This window comes from Thalassophryne amazonica, chromosome 2, assembly GCF_902500255.1.
Source record: "Thalassophryne amazonica chromosome 2, fThaAma1.1, whole genome shotgun sequence".
Taxonomy (NCBI): domain Eukaryota; kingdom Metazoa; phylum Chordata; class Actinopteri; order Batrachoidiformes; family Batrachoididae; genus Thalassophryne; species Thalassophryne amazonica.
In genome coordinates, this window is record NC_047104.1 from 91,952,865 (window position 1) to 91,969,549 (window position 16,685).

Here is a 16,685-nt window from a genome sequence, read left to right on the forward strand (position 1 = left end):
TCAACAAGACAATGTAAAATCATATTCTGCACACATTAAAAAGGTATGGCTGTGAAAGACATGGGTAATGGTAAATGAACTGCATGGTCCATATAATTTTGCTCATATCTACTGGTGTTGTTCATAGCATGCATACACTTTCAAAAATGGGAGGTTTGTACAGTTGGGTCAAAGCGCTTTACAACAATGATTCACATTCACTCATTCACAGACCAAAGTCAGGGTGCTGCCAGGTAAGGCACTCACTACACAGTGGGAGCAAATCAAGGATTAAGGACCTTTCCCAGTGGCCCTTAGTGAATATATGGTCTGGCTGAGGTTTGAACTGAGCATCCTCTGGTTTCAAGCTCAGTGTTTAACCACTAGACATCACCTCCCACAGGTGGGTATGGGTACTGCCCTGTCCCCAACAGAGAATGTGTGTAGAATTTAGAAATGAAAAATGCAACAATGACAACCATATACCTGAACACCTTTAGACAAATTTGCAAGAAAAATGGGACAAAATAACACCTGACACGCTTCAATGCATGTATCCTCAATGCCAAAAGATCTTTTAATTGTTGTGAGAAGGAATGGCAACATTACAAGAAGTGGTAAATGCTTCAGTATCTAAAGGTTTTTTTTCCAGTATGTATTGCAGGCACCGTCCCAACTTTTTCTGATTTGAGGTTGTCGAAATAAAATTACTACTACTAATAATAACTATTATTATTATTATTATTAACACAAAGCTTTATAGTCACATGTGTAATTTTACCCAGTACTACCAAGGCAGATATACAACAGCATGCCTTCACAAGAAATTCACCTGTCCATCTTCTGAGGTCACTTTTGGCTTCTTCTTTTTCTTCTTCTTTTTAACTCTGTCACCAGACAAACACTGATGAATGAAAGAGATGTTAACACTTGGAAATTTGCTTAAAACTCAGATAAACAGAATATACAATCAAATTAAAGTTAAAGCCATCTCACTTTGCTGGTCTTTACCTTATTCGTTACTTCCACTTTCTTTTGTTCAGTCATTTCATTGTCTCCGTTATCGCTTTGTCCTCTGCCATGGAAAGTATTCTTATGTGGTTTTTCTGTGTCTTCATCAGGTGATACTTTTTCTGGCTCATTCTCTGCATGACATATCTGTAAAAATTGAAAATTGTTAATGTAAAATGTTTTCATCTTCATCATCATGTATTATTATTATGCTTTTGCTTGGGGTACACATACACATTATGATCTGGTCAAGGTTTATGCCAGATGAACTTATTGATGCAACTCCAGATGTATTCAATTAAATTTATTTATATTGTCCCAAATCACAACATAAGCTGCCAGAAAGTGATTCAGAAGGTTATGATCTAACCTTCGATATATGGAAACATGCTCACAGCTCCTGGTGTTCTCAAGCAGGTGTCCAAGAGAGGGCAAGCAGACCTACTCTGAAGACCTGCTCTGTTTGACTTCTGTGATTTGACAGGACCAGGTGTGTCCAGAGCAGCATGGATTCACTTAATACTAGTTAATTAAAGCCAGATTTAAGCTAATGTAATAACCATTGTCAAATCGCAAATGTACGCATCTCCACCCCCCTCCAAAATTAAGCAAACAACAAAGAGTCAAGTAAATTAGATCAATTTATTTTGTTGTGAACAGCATATGAATGCTTCTAAAACTTCAGTGGCGTGCTTGTCTACCTTCTTAGTGTTTTTGGCATCCTTGGAGTTCAGTGTTTCCACATGTTCCTCCTCTGTGAACTCAGCAAACCTCGCTGGCAAACGATTTTCTGCTGTTGTTGACATTTTTTCAACCAGCGTCTGTCAGCAAGTTCCTGACCTCCACTACGTCATTAGTGATGTCATCTCATGAATAACTGTATGCCGCGCTCTGATTGGCTAGCTGTTGGCAGTAAGCTCTAACGCTATTGGTCAGTGGGAACCAATCCAATATAAGTTTTGGTCCTAGCCTTTTTGGATCCCTTTGGATCCAACATAACTTTCTGGCGCCAAGGATGTCAAAATACAGGTAAATGATGGACAGAAAGGCTAATCTGTGATTGGCTAGTGCAATCTGAGTGGAGAACTTAATGTTTTCTTAAAAATAGAGATAGAACACACATGTGTATAACCCAAAGAATACCGTCCCGACAGTGAAACATGGCGGTAGGAGTATTATGCTGTGGGGATGCTTCACTACATCTGGAATTGGGAATCCCCTCAAGGCAGAAAGAACCAGGAAGCAAGAAGGATATGTGAAGATGTTGAAAGAAAACCTCAAACAGTCTGCAGCTCAACTGGGTGTGGGTCATCATCGCTTTGTCTTCCAACACAACGACCCAAAACATACACAACTGACTATTAGCATCATAGGGGTTAATAATGTTGACCCTGGTAGTTTTTGTTTTTTGTGAAACAATTTTGTTTCTGTTTGCTTGGAAAAAATAATGTAAGCATCAAAAAATAAAAGCAGGATGTTTAGAAATGCTGTTCTGAAAATTCCTTGCTCTGTTAAAGAAGCACTCGGGAAAATTTGGAAGAAAACATTAAATTTCATAGGGGGCCTAACAATTTTGTGCTTATTGGCACCTCAGATTTGGGACGAGACAGGCACGTTATCAGCCAATGCCTACAAGATGTAAGCGACTGTCGCAGGTATGGGTGTGCTGTATTTATTCAATCAATGGTCCATGTAATTTTGCTCATCTGCTGGTGTTGTTCATAGCATGCATACACTTTCAAAAATGGGAGGTTTACACAGTTGGGTCAAAACCTTAATTTTGCCCAGGTTTGAGAAACCAAATTACAGCATTTTTAGCCTCACGAGCACCACTAACTTAGCTTATGACAAGCTAAAAGTGGAAGCTCTCGTTTTGGCCGAACAACTTTCCACAGTTTCTGGGGATTGTGTGTCAGTATGCGCCCGTGGCCGACGTGCTTGATGAATTCCTGCGCAAAAATTAGTTCCCAGATAATTGTGATATATTCCTGTGAAATAATGAGTAAATCTCATCTAAATCAATTCTAAAACTTACTAGTAATAAAAATTATAAAGATAACTGAAGTTTTAAGAGTGGCTGTAATAAATATTTAAGAAATTTAAAAGTTTATGAGACACTTCACCTGTTATTGCTCAAGCACACTGTAAACATTGACACGATGGAGTTTGATGCCAAAGAGTTCAAAACGATACGATTGGAATGGTTTGATTACCATTTACAGTTGGCGATGAAAGACTTGGGTGTTAACTTCGTGTTAAAGTCAGAACAAGAAGTTGCACTGAAAGAAATCTATCTGGGAAGAGACACATTCTGTGTGTTGTCGCTCCAACAAGAGCAGCACGCTGAGCAGGGGGGGCGAAAGTAGTCCGGCGAGCTCAATCTGTGGGTGCGAGCTGTCCCACAATTCCATAATAGCAGAGATGTCGGTCCAATGAGAGTGGCACTCTGAGCAGAGTGATCACATATAAGGGTAGCACAGTGGATTAGTGGTTAGCACTGTTGCCTCATAGCAAGAAGGTCATGGGATCGATTCCTACCTGTGGCCTTTCTGTGTGGAGTTCGCATGTTCTCTCTGTGTTCACGTGTGTTTTCTCCGGGTGCTCCGGTTTCCTCCCACATTTAAAGACATGCCAGTTAGGTGAATTGGAAAGTTACTAATTGTCCAAGCATCTCTTGCAAAAGAGATCTTGATCTCAATGGGACTAACCTGGTTAAATAAAAGTTAAATTAAAATTAAATTTAAAAAAGTGGAGGGATCTACCAAGCATAGGGTACCCATCTCATTAACAGCTTCAGATATACCTACACCAAAAATAAGACTCGCAACAACATTGTTTACGGGATCTGCAGTGTGAGAAATTGTAACAAGCTCTTAACTACTGCCCTGCTACAACCATTCTGAAAATTGTTGAAGAGACCATCAGAGACACCCTCTCTCCAACAATGACCTACACAAGAAATCCAACTCACCTTCAAGATATGTAAACAGAACATCAGTAAAATGTGAACACCTAATCTGTTCCCCAAAGGCTAATTATGAGTAATAAACTGTTGTATTTTAATAAAGTGCTATATTTTGGTTTTGGTTATATGTTATATATTAAATAATGAAATTTTTTTTTTACTTGATATGAATGATCCTTCTATGAATGGGCTAGTTTTTGTGTCTTTTTTTTCTCTATAACGGTCTTTTTTGTGTCTATGAATGGTCACTGTTCCATTGCATTTGTGTATTTTGGGGTTGCAAAAGGGTCCAAGGAATCTTTAATTTTCGTGTTAACCTATTTTAACAGGCCTTTTTTGGCCCAAGATTTTTGCTTATGTGGCCTATATGGAACAGCAAACGTTGTGTGTCTTGAATAGCCCGAGGAGTTTCAAAAACGTGGAACAATCTTACAGACTCTCCAAATATAACTAGCTTCCTATCTGATAAACGCATGTGAAGATTTAACGTGATGAAAGGAAGACCTTGTCCCTACAGGGTAAACAACCATTAACAAACAGTGACGAATCAGATGAAACTTGACAGAGGTAGCTAGCGCTAGCAAGTTATCAGCACGCAAAACAATACAATGAGTTTACCACCGCTGACATAACATTTAAAGCTCCCTGTTGATAAGGACCAATACGTCAGCTTACCAGTTCATAAATGTTGAAGTTTTTCTGAGTTTTGTTGTTTTTTGCCTTTCGGTGACTTGTGTTTGCTGGAGACGCGGCGTTAGCTTCCAGCTCCTCCTCCGGACTTTCATTTAAAGCCAGATCTCCGACCTCCAAAGCTTCCTGACCTCGTTGTTTCCCTTTGAGTCTTCGAAGAGCCCGAGTAGACATTTTACACAATTGTCGAAACACGGACAATTCACAATTTGTGAGTTTGTGATGAAAGTGTTAACCAAACTGTCGCTGGTGAACTTCTTCTTTTCGTGTTTTTTTCCCCCCTTTGGGCAGGTTCAGTGCTACTGGTTGTAAGCCTGCCCTCTATTGGATACAGTAAAAATTGCAACACGCATGTAAAAAGACACGGTTCATCTCTCTGCCTTGAAGGAGCTGAATAATTGTGTTTGGACATAATAAACTAAATTAGATTTAAATCCTATATTCCACTGGGCGCCACAGACAATCAGTGAATATTGTTAACTGTCATTGTCATTGGTTTTATACAATCAGCAGAGGGCAGTACAAGTCCAAATGAAATCTTATAGTGTGTGATTTAAAATTTTATGGTCACTGTGACCTGGCATTAAAATTCGTATGTTACGATTTACCCAATAGGAGGGATACATAAATTATCATGCAGAATTGATGTAATCAGTCAGGGTTTGGAAATAACACTGCATCAAATATGAGAGGCATACAATGAGCACTCAGTGAGATCTAGCTCTGGACAGACAGACAGACATAACCCATACAAACACAATGGAATGATAACAGTAAGCAGCCCTATATCTAATCTAATCTGCATGAATGACAGTCTATTCATTCTTTGTGTCATCATTAGTCAGCTCTATTGTCATTTAAAAAAAATACATTTTTCTATAAATGCATGAACATTTGTTTGTCCTTCTCTGTGAGGATGTTGTTTTTTATGGATAATGTAAAGCCCCTTCTGATATTTTGTGATTTGGGGCTACATGTTGGCTCCTCCATAGATTCTGCTTTTACTTATAGTGCAGCAGATAGGCAAAATGATTGTGCATTTTGTGGCTAAAGCATGAAATTTGGCACACATATTCTAAATTAGCTAATACTTATTTTCAGATGCGGATGCATCCTGGAGCTGACCTCTCATGACCTACAGGGGTCAATGAAGAATTACACAGGATGTCAAAATTTAAAAATGTTCCAATCATATTGAAAGGTATGTTGTGTGTTGGGGGGGTGTGGCTGGACATTTTGGTGTTCTTTTCTTTTCTTTGCTCTCCAGGTGGTATGAAAACTGATTTGTCTGTGGAGAAGGTGCTGGCTGAAGAGTCCTTCACCCTCATCAACGTTATGTGCAGCACCTGTGGATGGTACTCACATGCAACCTTAAAGAGTTTCAGCTGAAGCAGATAATGAGATGGCATTCTGCATTTAAGCCATGTGTGATTCAAGCAGAATTGCCGGGAACTCGACCTTGTGATGTTCGCTTGTGAGACGCTGAGGACCGCGCCTGGGTTTGACACATCGTGCCTGTGAAGGAAGAAGGGTGAGGGACACATGCTGTCAGCACACATCAGAGGTGATTAATTGTTTGACTAATTGTTGATAGTAACTTGGTATTTTGTTACGCAGTATATTTGAATTGTGATGAGAATTGTGCAGCTCGCTTCTCACTGCCGTGGCGTGCAGAGTGGTAATCCTCCACCTGTTGTGAGAAGCTGCTCATTTACATAAAGCTTAAATACAGACCTGAATGTGTTGCTGATAGTGTGTGCCTTTTGAAGGATATTGCTTGTAACTGCTGACTTACCTCACCTCTTCTATCCTTCGCAGAGAGTCGGTTTGTCGTGTCCACCTGCGGGGTGTTTGGCGGTAAAAGTGAGTCCAGAAGCGCCGGGCTTCGATCCTTTTAGGTGCTGGAGAGCGTGCCAGCCTTCACTCCACCAGACTGACGCATTTTTTGTTCATTCACTTTGTTATGCACCAGAGAGTGGAAAGAATAAATTGTTTTGTTATTGGAACCGCTTTCTGGTTATTTTAGCGCTGGGTTCCGTCAGACGCAGGTCCGCTCCTCAACCCGCGTCGACACATAACAAGGTATGTCATATTATTTGTCTGACCATAACGATTCCTAAAAGGTATAGTTTAGACTATCCTTGACTAAATATTGTAGAGTTACAAACAGCAAAAAATGATGACAAAGGTCAATTTCAGTTTGTACAGGGGTTAAAAGTTAAAGTTGCACCAATTTTGGCAATAAAGTGATGCAAATTATTGATTGAGCTAATAGGATTAATAAATGGAATAGTTTTGTCTGTGTTGAATGCTTGGTCTCCAAAGTAAAGGGCAAACAAGGTTGATGTCCATTGGATTCAATGACATGTGACATATGTTACCCCGTAACTAAGCATGACAGATGGTGCAAAGCATTCCTTTTTAAAACCCTATTAACTTAACCAATAATTTGCACCACTTTATACCAAAATTGGAACAACTTTATCTTTTGACCCCTGTACAAACTGAAATTGACCTTTGTCATCATTTTTGCTGTTTTTACCCTGTAACTCCATAACATTTAGTCAATGATAATCTAAACTATATCGTTTTGGAATGGTAATGATCGTACAAATAATATGATATACCTTTCAATATGACTGGAACATTTTTTAGGTCCCCTTCACACATAGTGCGAATTTGGTCGAATTGCGCATTAAGTGCACATGAAGCAGGAATCGTATGCAAACTGTGTAATTTTGTAGCTGGTTCCAATGCCTCGTACACCTGTTGCTACAACTATTTGCGCACACCAGCGGCTGAAAGAGAATGTGCGATGTGCAAGCCCACTGAACCCTCTCGTGGCAGGTTTCGGCCAAATTCCAACTGGCATGCACAAAAATCTAACACCACTTTTTTTGGCACTTAGAAAATCGCACTCTTGGCATGACAACAGACTGCAGACAATTACTGTTGTACTCGCAGTGAAATTTGTCTAAGTTCCCATCAACTGTGGCTTTGCAAACGTGTGTGCGATCCACTGACAGGGGGTGTGGCTTCCTACACAAGCAGCTGTAGGGATCTGTGGATCTGGACATCCCAGCTGGACAACACCTACTGTGTTTGGACAGACATGGACTAACAACTGTCCACTGTGAGGCGTGTGTGTCTGATTGCTGTACTTATGTGGACATAAATAAAAACATATCGCCGTGACGACAAGCTGCAGCGAGTGAGCGTGCGCATGGAGTGGACATTGACAGCCTGCCAGGTTGAAATGGACTGTCAGATCAGAACACACAGTGGGCGATCTGACATCACATCACCCATGTGAGCTCTGTTCCACATGACGCAGTGTCAGTGCTGTGGCATGCTGTCCACAAGACACGCATGTCGGCAGAACCCGCGCACAGGTGACTGAATGCACCAGACCAGTAGATGTGGACATGATCAGAGCACACTGCTTCTCATTCATGTCATTTCATGACTGTATGTCTGTGACCATGGGTCATCTACAGAGGAACAGACGGATCATATTTGTATTGCCCACTTGATAAATGCGGTGTTTTTATATGGTGTGTGATTTAAAATTTTTTTTTTTTTTGTAATACTTCCATGTCCTTCCTGATATAAGGCAGGATCCTGCAACTTTCATGCCTATCTCGGCTTTCAGTGCTTACCAGTTGAGTGAGTATAAGAGAAATTGTGGAGAGCTGGGCTTGTCCCAACTTGTCCTCTGGCACTCCGAAACGGAGGTGTTTCTTTGTCTCGCTCCATCAGCGAATCGGTCGTGACGCGCGAAGCCTCCGCGCGGCTTTCCATGACAAAATCTCTTGTTAAAAGTGAATTCTGCCGGAAAATGGCTGATGTCCAGCTCTTGTGATAACCAGAGAAATTGCACACGACGGTCCCAGCTCCACACAGCCATCCCTTTAGAAATGATGTGGTGGTTTCTGCCTCTCGATGGCGGCTCGGAGCGCGGCGCGCCGTGCGCCATTGTGGGCAGTCCTTAAAGCTGTAGTAACACTCCTTATTCTCTGTGAAGCACGTAAAATTTTCACCGAAATCCAGATAAATTTTTCGAATGGTTTCCAGCTGCCTGTCTCTAACAGTTTCTGAAAAAATTCTGATGGAAAAAAAGCCCAAATCATTCCGCCATTTCCTCGCAATGAAACGACGACGAGAGGGGTGGACCAGTGCTCATTCAAAGCCTGCCCACAGGCGAATGACGCAACCGACAGGCGTGGAAAAACTCACACATGCGCACAAAGGTTAAAGCTTGGCTGACGTAAAAACATATGAATCAAATCCATATATTTTTTGCATAAAATAAAAAGGTCGGATTCTTTTCTCACAGACCTCGTACTTATTGTTACTAAATGATTTAATGTTTTATGATCTTAATACTATAATGACTATAGTAAGAATTTTCACTGTGTACTGTACAGTAGTAAAATGTTTTCTTTGTATTTGGCTTTGAATTGGTAAATGTTTGGACATTGTTTTAAATTCCATTCTAAACTATTCCACAATCGCACTCCACACACTGAAACATACATACTTCTTCTCGTGGTTCTTGCAGCTTTTGGTATAAGTTTACCATTTCCCCTCAGATTGTAGACACTTTCCCATTCTATAAATTGGGCTTGAATGTTGGCCGGTAGAGAATTTTTACTGGCTTTGTATAGCAGTTGAGCTGTGCAGAAATCCACCAAATCAATTAATTTCAATAATTTGGACTGTAAGAAGAGTGTGTTTGTATGTTCCACGCTTTTGAAGTAGTACCAATGGCCTTAGAGTACTCTTGTAATTGTTACCCCAAACTTCTATAACATATGATAAATAAGGATAAATTAAAGTGAAGTATAAAATGTACAGGGCGTTATAGTTAAGTACCCACTTTGCTTTATTTATAATAGCTATATTTTTTGATACTTTCTTTTGTATGTAATTAATGTGGGATTTCCAGTTTAAATTCTTATCTATTATTATTCCCAAAAATTTGATTTCTGTTACCTTTTCTATTACTTTACCATCAATAGTTACAGATATATTTGGATTTTCCTTGCCGTTACCAAACATCATTACTTTAGTTTTTTCAAGATTGAGTGACAGTTTATTATTGTGTATCCATATTTTAATTTTTGCCAATTCCTCATTTACAGTGTTTATAACATCATCATAATCATCATCTGCATAGAAAATATTTGTATCGTCAGCGAATAAGACCAGTTTCAGCAGAGCAGATACACTGAAGATGTCATTTATATACAGATTAAATCATTTTGGACCCAATATGGAACCCTGTGGCAGTCCACATGTGATAATTTTGCATGAAGATTCGTACTTACCCATTTTTACAAACTGCTGCCTCTCAGTTAAATAACCTTTGATCCATTCCCATGCTACCCCTCGAATCCCATACTTTTCTAATTTTTCTAGTAAAATTGAATGATTAATTGTGTCAAACGCTTTTTTTTTTTAAAGTCAATAGGAACTCCAATAGCATTTTTTTTCTTTTCCAATGAATGTGCAATTTCCTCTACAGCATCAATAATGGCCATAGATGTAGATCTTCCAGGTCTGAAACCATACTGGCCTTCATTTAACAGACAATTTTTTCTATAAAATTTTCAAGTCTGTCATTAAATACTTTCTCAAGTATTTTTGATAATTGTGGGAGGAGAGAGACAGGTCTATAGTTAGTAAAGATGTGCTTGTTACCAGTCTTAAAAATTGGAATTACTGCTAAGGAATACCTTAGCAGTTTTCATTTTATTTGGGAATATCCCATTTTGCAGTGAAATATTGCAAATATAAGTTAATGGTTTTGTTATGCCATCTATGACTTTTTTTTACTAATCTCATGTCTATGTCAAAACAATCAGTGGATCATTTATTTTTACACTTACGAACAATTTCTTTAATTTCTGTTTCATTTACTCCTGAGAGAAAGATACTTTTTGGATTTCTTTCAATTGGTGATTGACCTTCATTACTTGCAAGGATTCCAGCCACTAGATCTGGTCCCACATTTACAAAAAACTCATTAAATTTGTTCGCCACATTTTGAATATTATAATTCTCATCATTTCCATCAATAAAATACTCTGGATAGGTGTCCATGATATCTGCCTTATCTTTAAGTAATCCATTAATTACATTCCATGTTCCTTTAATGTTATTTTTATTTTGCTTCAATAACCTTTCAAAATACAACTTCCTACTCATTCTTAATATTGTGGTCAACTTATTTTTGTATACCTTATATATTTTTTTTCAGATTCCATAGTTTTAACTTTCAAGAACTGTTTATATAGATATTTTTTTTTCTTACAAGCATTTTGTAGTCCCTTGGTCAACTAGGGACATTTGACCATTTTGTTCTTTTGTATTTTTTCACAGGGCAATTTTTATCATACAGGTTACAAAAAATTTCAAGAAACGTGTTGTAAGCCTCATTAACATCCCTTTCCCTTAATACACCACTCCAGTTTTGAATTGATAGATCATATTTCAGTGATTCAATACATCTTTCAGATAGTAATCTTTTGTAGATATTATTCTGAGTGTTTGTGCTCTTCATATTCCCATGTTGACATAAAATAAAAACAGGTAGGTGGTCAGTTATATCACATATCATTAGTCCACTTAATTTCATTTGTAAAAATATTATCAATAAGAGTAGCACTCTGTAATGGCCTGGTAATTGCAGGAAATAAGCTCATACTATACATACAGTTAATAAATTCATCAGTCATCTTATGTCTACTGGGATTCATTAGGTCTATATTATAATCACCAGTGATATACATTGTTTTATTTGTGTTGGAAAATAGTTTTTCCATATGCACCATAAAGTTTTCTATACTTGAGCCCGGTGTTCTGTATAAGCCACTTACTATTATGTTTTTTTTTTTCTTTCACAAATAATCTCAATAGATATACAAAGGGTATTCCATGTGACATCAGTGACTCTATGGCCTTGGTGGAGGTTTGTGCTCTCCGAGTGCTTCTAGTTCTTCAAGTGATCCCTATACCAGGTTTGTAGAGTGGTGTGGACTCAACCACCTGCAGCTCAATGTATCTAAAAGGCGAAGGAGCTGGTGGTGGACTTCAGAAGATGAAAGACCCGTCCGAACTCAGTTACCATTAATGGAACTGAGATGGACATTGTGGACTACTACTGTACAAGTACCTGGGTGTCCACATAGACAACAAACTGGACTGGACTGTAAACACAGATGATGTGCATAAGAAAGGTCAGAGCCGACTGTACTTCCTCAGGAGGCTCAGATCTTTCAATGTCTGCAGAAATATGTTGCAGATGTTTTATCACTCAGTGGTCTCCAGCGTCATCTTCTATGCTGTAGCGTGCTGGGGCAGCAGGATGAAGGCAGTTGACATGAACAAACTCAACAAGCTCATCAGGAGGGCTGGCTCTGTCCTGGGGGTGGAGCTGGAGTCTGTGACGGAGGTGTCGGAGAGGAGGATATGAGAAAACGGCTCACCATCCGGGACAAAACCTCCCATCCTCTGCATGCCACACTGATGTCCTGTCAGAGCAGAAAAAGATTGAGGCCACCGAGGTGCTCCACTAAATGCCACAGGAGGTCCTTCCTACCTGTGGCATTCAGACTGTATAACTCCTCCCCTTTTGCAGGATGCATACACAACAGAGTTTTTCAGTTACTCAGAGCTATGTGCAATACTGTCAACATCTTGTGCAAGTGTCTTCAGTCATTTTGCATGAAGATGTACTCATCGTTCTCACTGTAAAAAAAAAAAGAAAAAAGAAGAAGAAACAAGTAATGTTTACTATTTGCTGTTTTGGCACTCTGGCAAAACATTTTCCTTTGGGATAAATAAAGTTCTTCTTATTTTTACCTTGCTGTCTATTGAAAATTCAAGAGGACACCCTGACTTTTCAAAAGAGTAATGTCTAAGGTGTATTTGTGCCAAATTTGGTGTTTGAATCACCATTTTAAAGATTTTTTTTTTCCAGTTATCTGCTGCAAGTTTGTAACTGCACATGAGCACTACTGGAAAACAAACTTCCATCACTTCTGCTGTGTTGACAGTGATCAGACATGTCTTTTACTAGGTGCAATTGAGACACAACCTCAGCCTTTGTGAATACTGCAAATGTAGCCAAATTCAGTACAGCAATCTCATCATGATCTTTTTTTCATATATTGCACTTCAGAAACAAATTAGATGAAATATTTTTAATTAAATGATTACACTTGTTAATACAAAAGAAAACTGGGAAATTCCAGAACGTATATAGTCTCAGTATGTTAGTGCTGTGTGCTCAGATTGTTTTCCATTATCAGTACCACACTTGTCCTCATAAAAAGCTGGGTGGATTGAGATAATGCAGATGAAGAGTCGTGTCCAAGAATACAGTCAGGTAGCTTGAAACTCACACACCTGGAATCAAACCCAGGATTTTGCGTGTTGGTATCCCAGCTATTTCACTACACAGTGCTTAGAAACTAAACAATAAAGCAAAAAACATTTTAAAAATTCTACAAAGCACTTACACTTCCTTACACAGATGTGCCTATTTTATGGTTCACAACGATTTTGCAAGTTCTCCCACTTAGAAATCATGGAGGGGTCTGAAATTTTCATCTTAGGTGCATGTCCACTGTGAGAGACATAATCTAAAAAAAAAAAAAAAAAAATCCGGAAATCACAATGTATGATTTTTAATAATTCATTTGTATGTTACTGCTGCAAATAAGTATTTGAACACCTACCAACCAGCAAGAATTCTGGCTCACACAGACCTGTTAATTTTTCTTTAAGAAGCCCTCTTATTCTGCACTCTTTACCTGTATTAATTGCACCTGTTTGAACTTGTTACCTGTATAAAAGACACCTGTTCACACACTCAATCAATCACACACCAACCTGTCCACCATAGCCAAGACCAAAGAGCTGTCTAAGGACACCAGGGACAAAACTGTAGACCTGCACAAGGCTGGGATGGACTACAGGACAACAGGCAAGCAGCTTGGTAGAAGACAACAACTGTTATGATTATTTATTAGAGAGTGGAAGAAACACCAGATGACTGTCAATCTCCCTCGGTCTGGGATTCCATGCAAGAACTCACTTTGTGGGGTAAGGATGATTCTGAGAAAGCTCAGAACTACACAGGAGGACCTGGTCAATGACCTGAAGAGAGCTGGGACCACAGTCACAAAGATTACATTAGTAACACGTGATGCTGTCATGGTTTAAAATCCTGCAGGGCAGCAAGGTCCCCCTGCTCAAACCAGCACATGTCCAGGCCTGTTTGAAGTTCATCAGCGACCATTTGGATGATCCAGTGGAGGCATGGGAGAAGGTCATGTGGTCAGATGAGACCAGAATAGAGCTTTTTGGAATCAACTCCACTTACCATGTTTAGAGGATGAGAACAACCCCAAGAAAACCATCCCAACCGTGAAGCATGGGGGTGGAAACATCATATTCTGGGGGTGCTCTTCTGCAAAGGGGACAGGACAACTGCACCATATTGAAGGGAGGATGGATGGGGTCATGTATTGCGAGATTTTGGCAAACAACCTCCTTCCCTCAGTAAAAGCATTGAAGATGGGTCATGGCTGGGTCTTCCAGCATGACAATGACCCCAAATACACAGCCAGGGCAACTAAGGAGGGGCTCTGTAAGAAGCATTTCAAGGTCCTGGAGTGGTCTGGCCAGTCTCCAGACCTGAACTCAATAGAAAATCTTTGGAGGGAGCTGAAACTCCAAACCTGAAAGATCTAGAGAAGATCTGTATGGAGGAGTGGACCAAAATCCCTGCTGCAGTGTGTGCAAACCTGGTGAAAAACTACAGGAAACCTCTGTAATTGCAAACAAAGGCTACTGTACCAAATATTAACACCGATTTCACAGGTGTTGAAATACTTACTTGCAACAGTAACATACAAATAAATTATTTAAAAAAAATCCTACATTGTGATTTCCGGATGTTTTTTTTTTATTTTTATTATGTCTCTCACAGTGGACATGCACCCCTCCATGATTTCTAAGTGGGAGAACTTGCAAAATCGCAGGGTGTTCAAATACTTATGGGTCATTCCAGAATTGGAGGACATTTTATGTCCCACCCATCAAATTTTTTTATAATCCACATACAACATACTAAAAAAAATTTACTTTCTGAATAAATTTACTTGTCCTAAGGCCAAATCTAAAAAGACTAAGAGAAAAGACTGCTTAAAAACAGCTTTAAAAATACCAAATAAGTCTGGAGTACCCTCTAAAATGACATTTCTGTTGTGTGGGCCACTGAAGAGGAGGTACTGCTGGCCCACCATCACCAGAGGGCGCCCTGCCTGGAGTGCGGGCTCCAGGCACCAGAGGGCGCCGCCGCCTCACGGGAGCAGCCTCGGTGACAGCTGTCACCCATCACCTGAGACAGCTGACGGCAATCATCAGTGGGGTATATCAGCAGGACGGCATCTCCACCTCATTGCCGAGATATCGTTTCTACCAGAGAGGTAACATATCAAAGCCTACTGAGTACACAGTTTTGACTGAGCTAGTTATTGGTTTACTGTTCCAACGAGAGGTGGAGGTACCTTTCCTGCCGTTCGGAGTTCTGGGTGCAAACGCGCCCCCATCTAACTGTTCTTTTTTCCCTCGCCAGCAGTACCAGGTCCGACACGCGGAGGCAGTGGCCACCTGGGAGTTCGGGACTTGGCGGCTCCAGTATTCCCGGGGTCCTGTGGCGGAGGAAGCCGTGTGGTTCCGGTCTTACCTTGGAGAGGCGTCTCCTATCTTCGAGCCTGCCCACACGACACCTTTGTGTATTGACTTTTGTCCATTTCTGTAATTGGTTGTATTCGTTGTGCACATTCACAACAGTAAAGCGTTGTTATTTTGACTTACTCCATTGTCCGTTCATTTGCGCCCCCTGTTGTGGGTCCGTGTTCCTACACTTTCCCAACAGGATATCTCGGCCAGCGTCATGGATCCCGAGGGGCGTCAACCGGCTGTTGAACGGCCAATGGAAGAACAAGGCGCACAGGCGTCCACAGGAGGGGTAATCGGTGAGTTGCAGCGGATCCTCACCGCTTTCACGACTCGGTTAGACTTGATGGCCGAGCAGAACGCCCTCCTGAACCGCAGGGTGGAGGCTCTCGCCGCGCAGGTGGAAGCGCGCCCTCCGGGCGCCGCTGCGGCTCTCCCTCCCGTAGACCCTGTGCGTGACAGCGACGTTCCACTGGTTGTCCAACGACCCCCCCCACCATCCCCTGAAGCATACATAAGCCCCCCGGAGTCGTACGGAGGCTGTGTGGAGACGTGCGCGGATTTCCTTATGCAGTGTTCGCTCGTCTTCGCACAGCGTCCCGTCATGTACGCGACCGACGCTAGCAAAGTAGCTTATGTGATAAATCTGCTTCGTGGTGAGGCACGCGCTTGGGCTACAGCGCTCTGGGAGCAAAGTTCACGGCTCCTTCTGACATGTGATGGGTTTGTGAGGGAGCTCAGAACAGTGTTCGATCACCCTAATAGAGGAGAGACCGCTTCAGCCGTGCTGCTGTCAATGAGACAGGGGCGCCGGAGCGCAGCTGCCTATGCAGTCGACTTCCGCATCGCGGCTGCGAGGTCCGGCTGGAATAACACTGCCCTCCGCGCCGCCTTCGTAAATGGACTGTCATTGGTCCTCAAGGAGCACCTGGTGGCTAAGGACGAACCGCGGGATTTGGATGGGCTTATCGATCTTGTCATACGATTAGACAATCGGTTAAATGAGCGCCGTCGGGAACGAGACGAAGGGCGTGGCCAGGCACACGTCGTCCCTCTCCCTTCCGGTTCCAACCGCGTTCCGCCCTCCCCACGCTCCATGGCCCCTGCGCTCCGTGCGATCACAGCTCCCCCTGCTGACGAAGCTATGGACACGAGTAGGGCAACATTTAGGGCACTGGCCACACAGAGGAGGCTGGCCCGCGGAGCGTGTTTTGTTTGTGGCTCGATTGAGCATCAGGTACGAGACTGCCCCGAGCGGTTAAACACCAACGCCCGCCCCTAGACACTG

General features: G+C 41.3%; 1 protein-coding gene across 2 annotated transcripts in view; it reads right to left on the bottom strand.

Moving 5' to 3' along the window:
- The window catches only part of tcf25 (transcription factor 25 (basic helix-loop-helix)), an 87,475-nt gene extending 82,547 nt beyond the window's left edge, over positions 1–4,928 (bottom strand). For both annotated transcript variants that reach the window (XM_034189157.1, XM_034189150.1), the window contains exons 1-3: positions 4,631–4,928; positions 991–1,137; positions 812–883 (exon numbers count right to left, since the gene is read on the bottom strand). In XM_034189157.1, the coding sequence (XP_034045048.1) occupies positions 812–883; positions 991–1,137; positions 4,631–4,819 (408 nt within the window). In that variant the 5' untranslated portion in view covers positions 4,820–4,928. The remainder of the gene's footprint in view (positions 1–811; positions 884–990; positions 1,138–4,630) is intronic.
- Between the last annotated feature and the right edge of the window lie 11,757 nt (positions 4,929–16,685).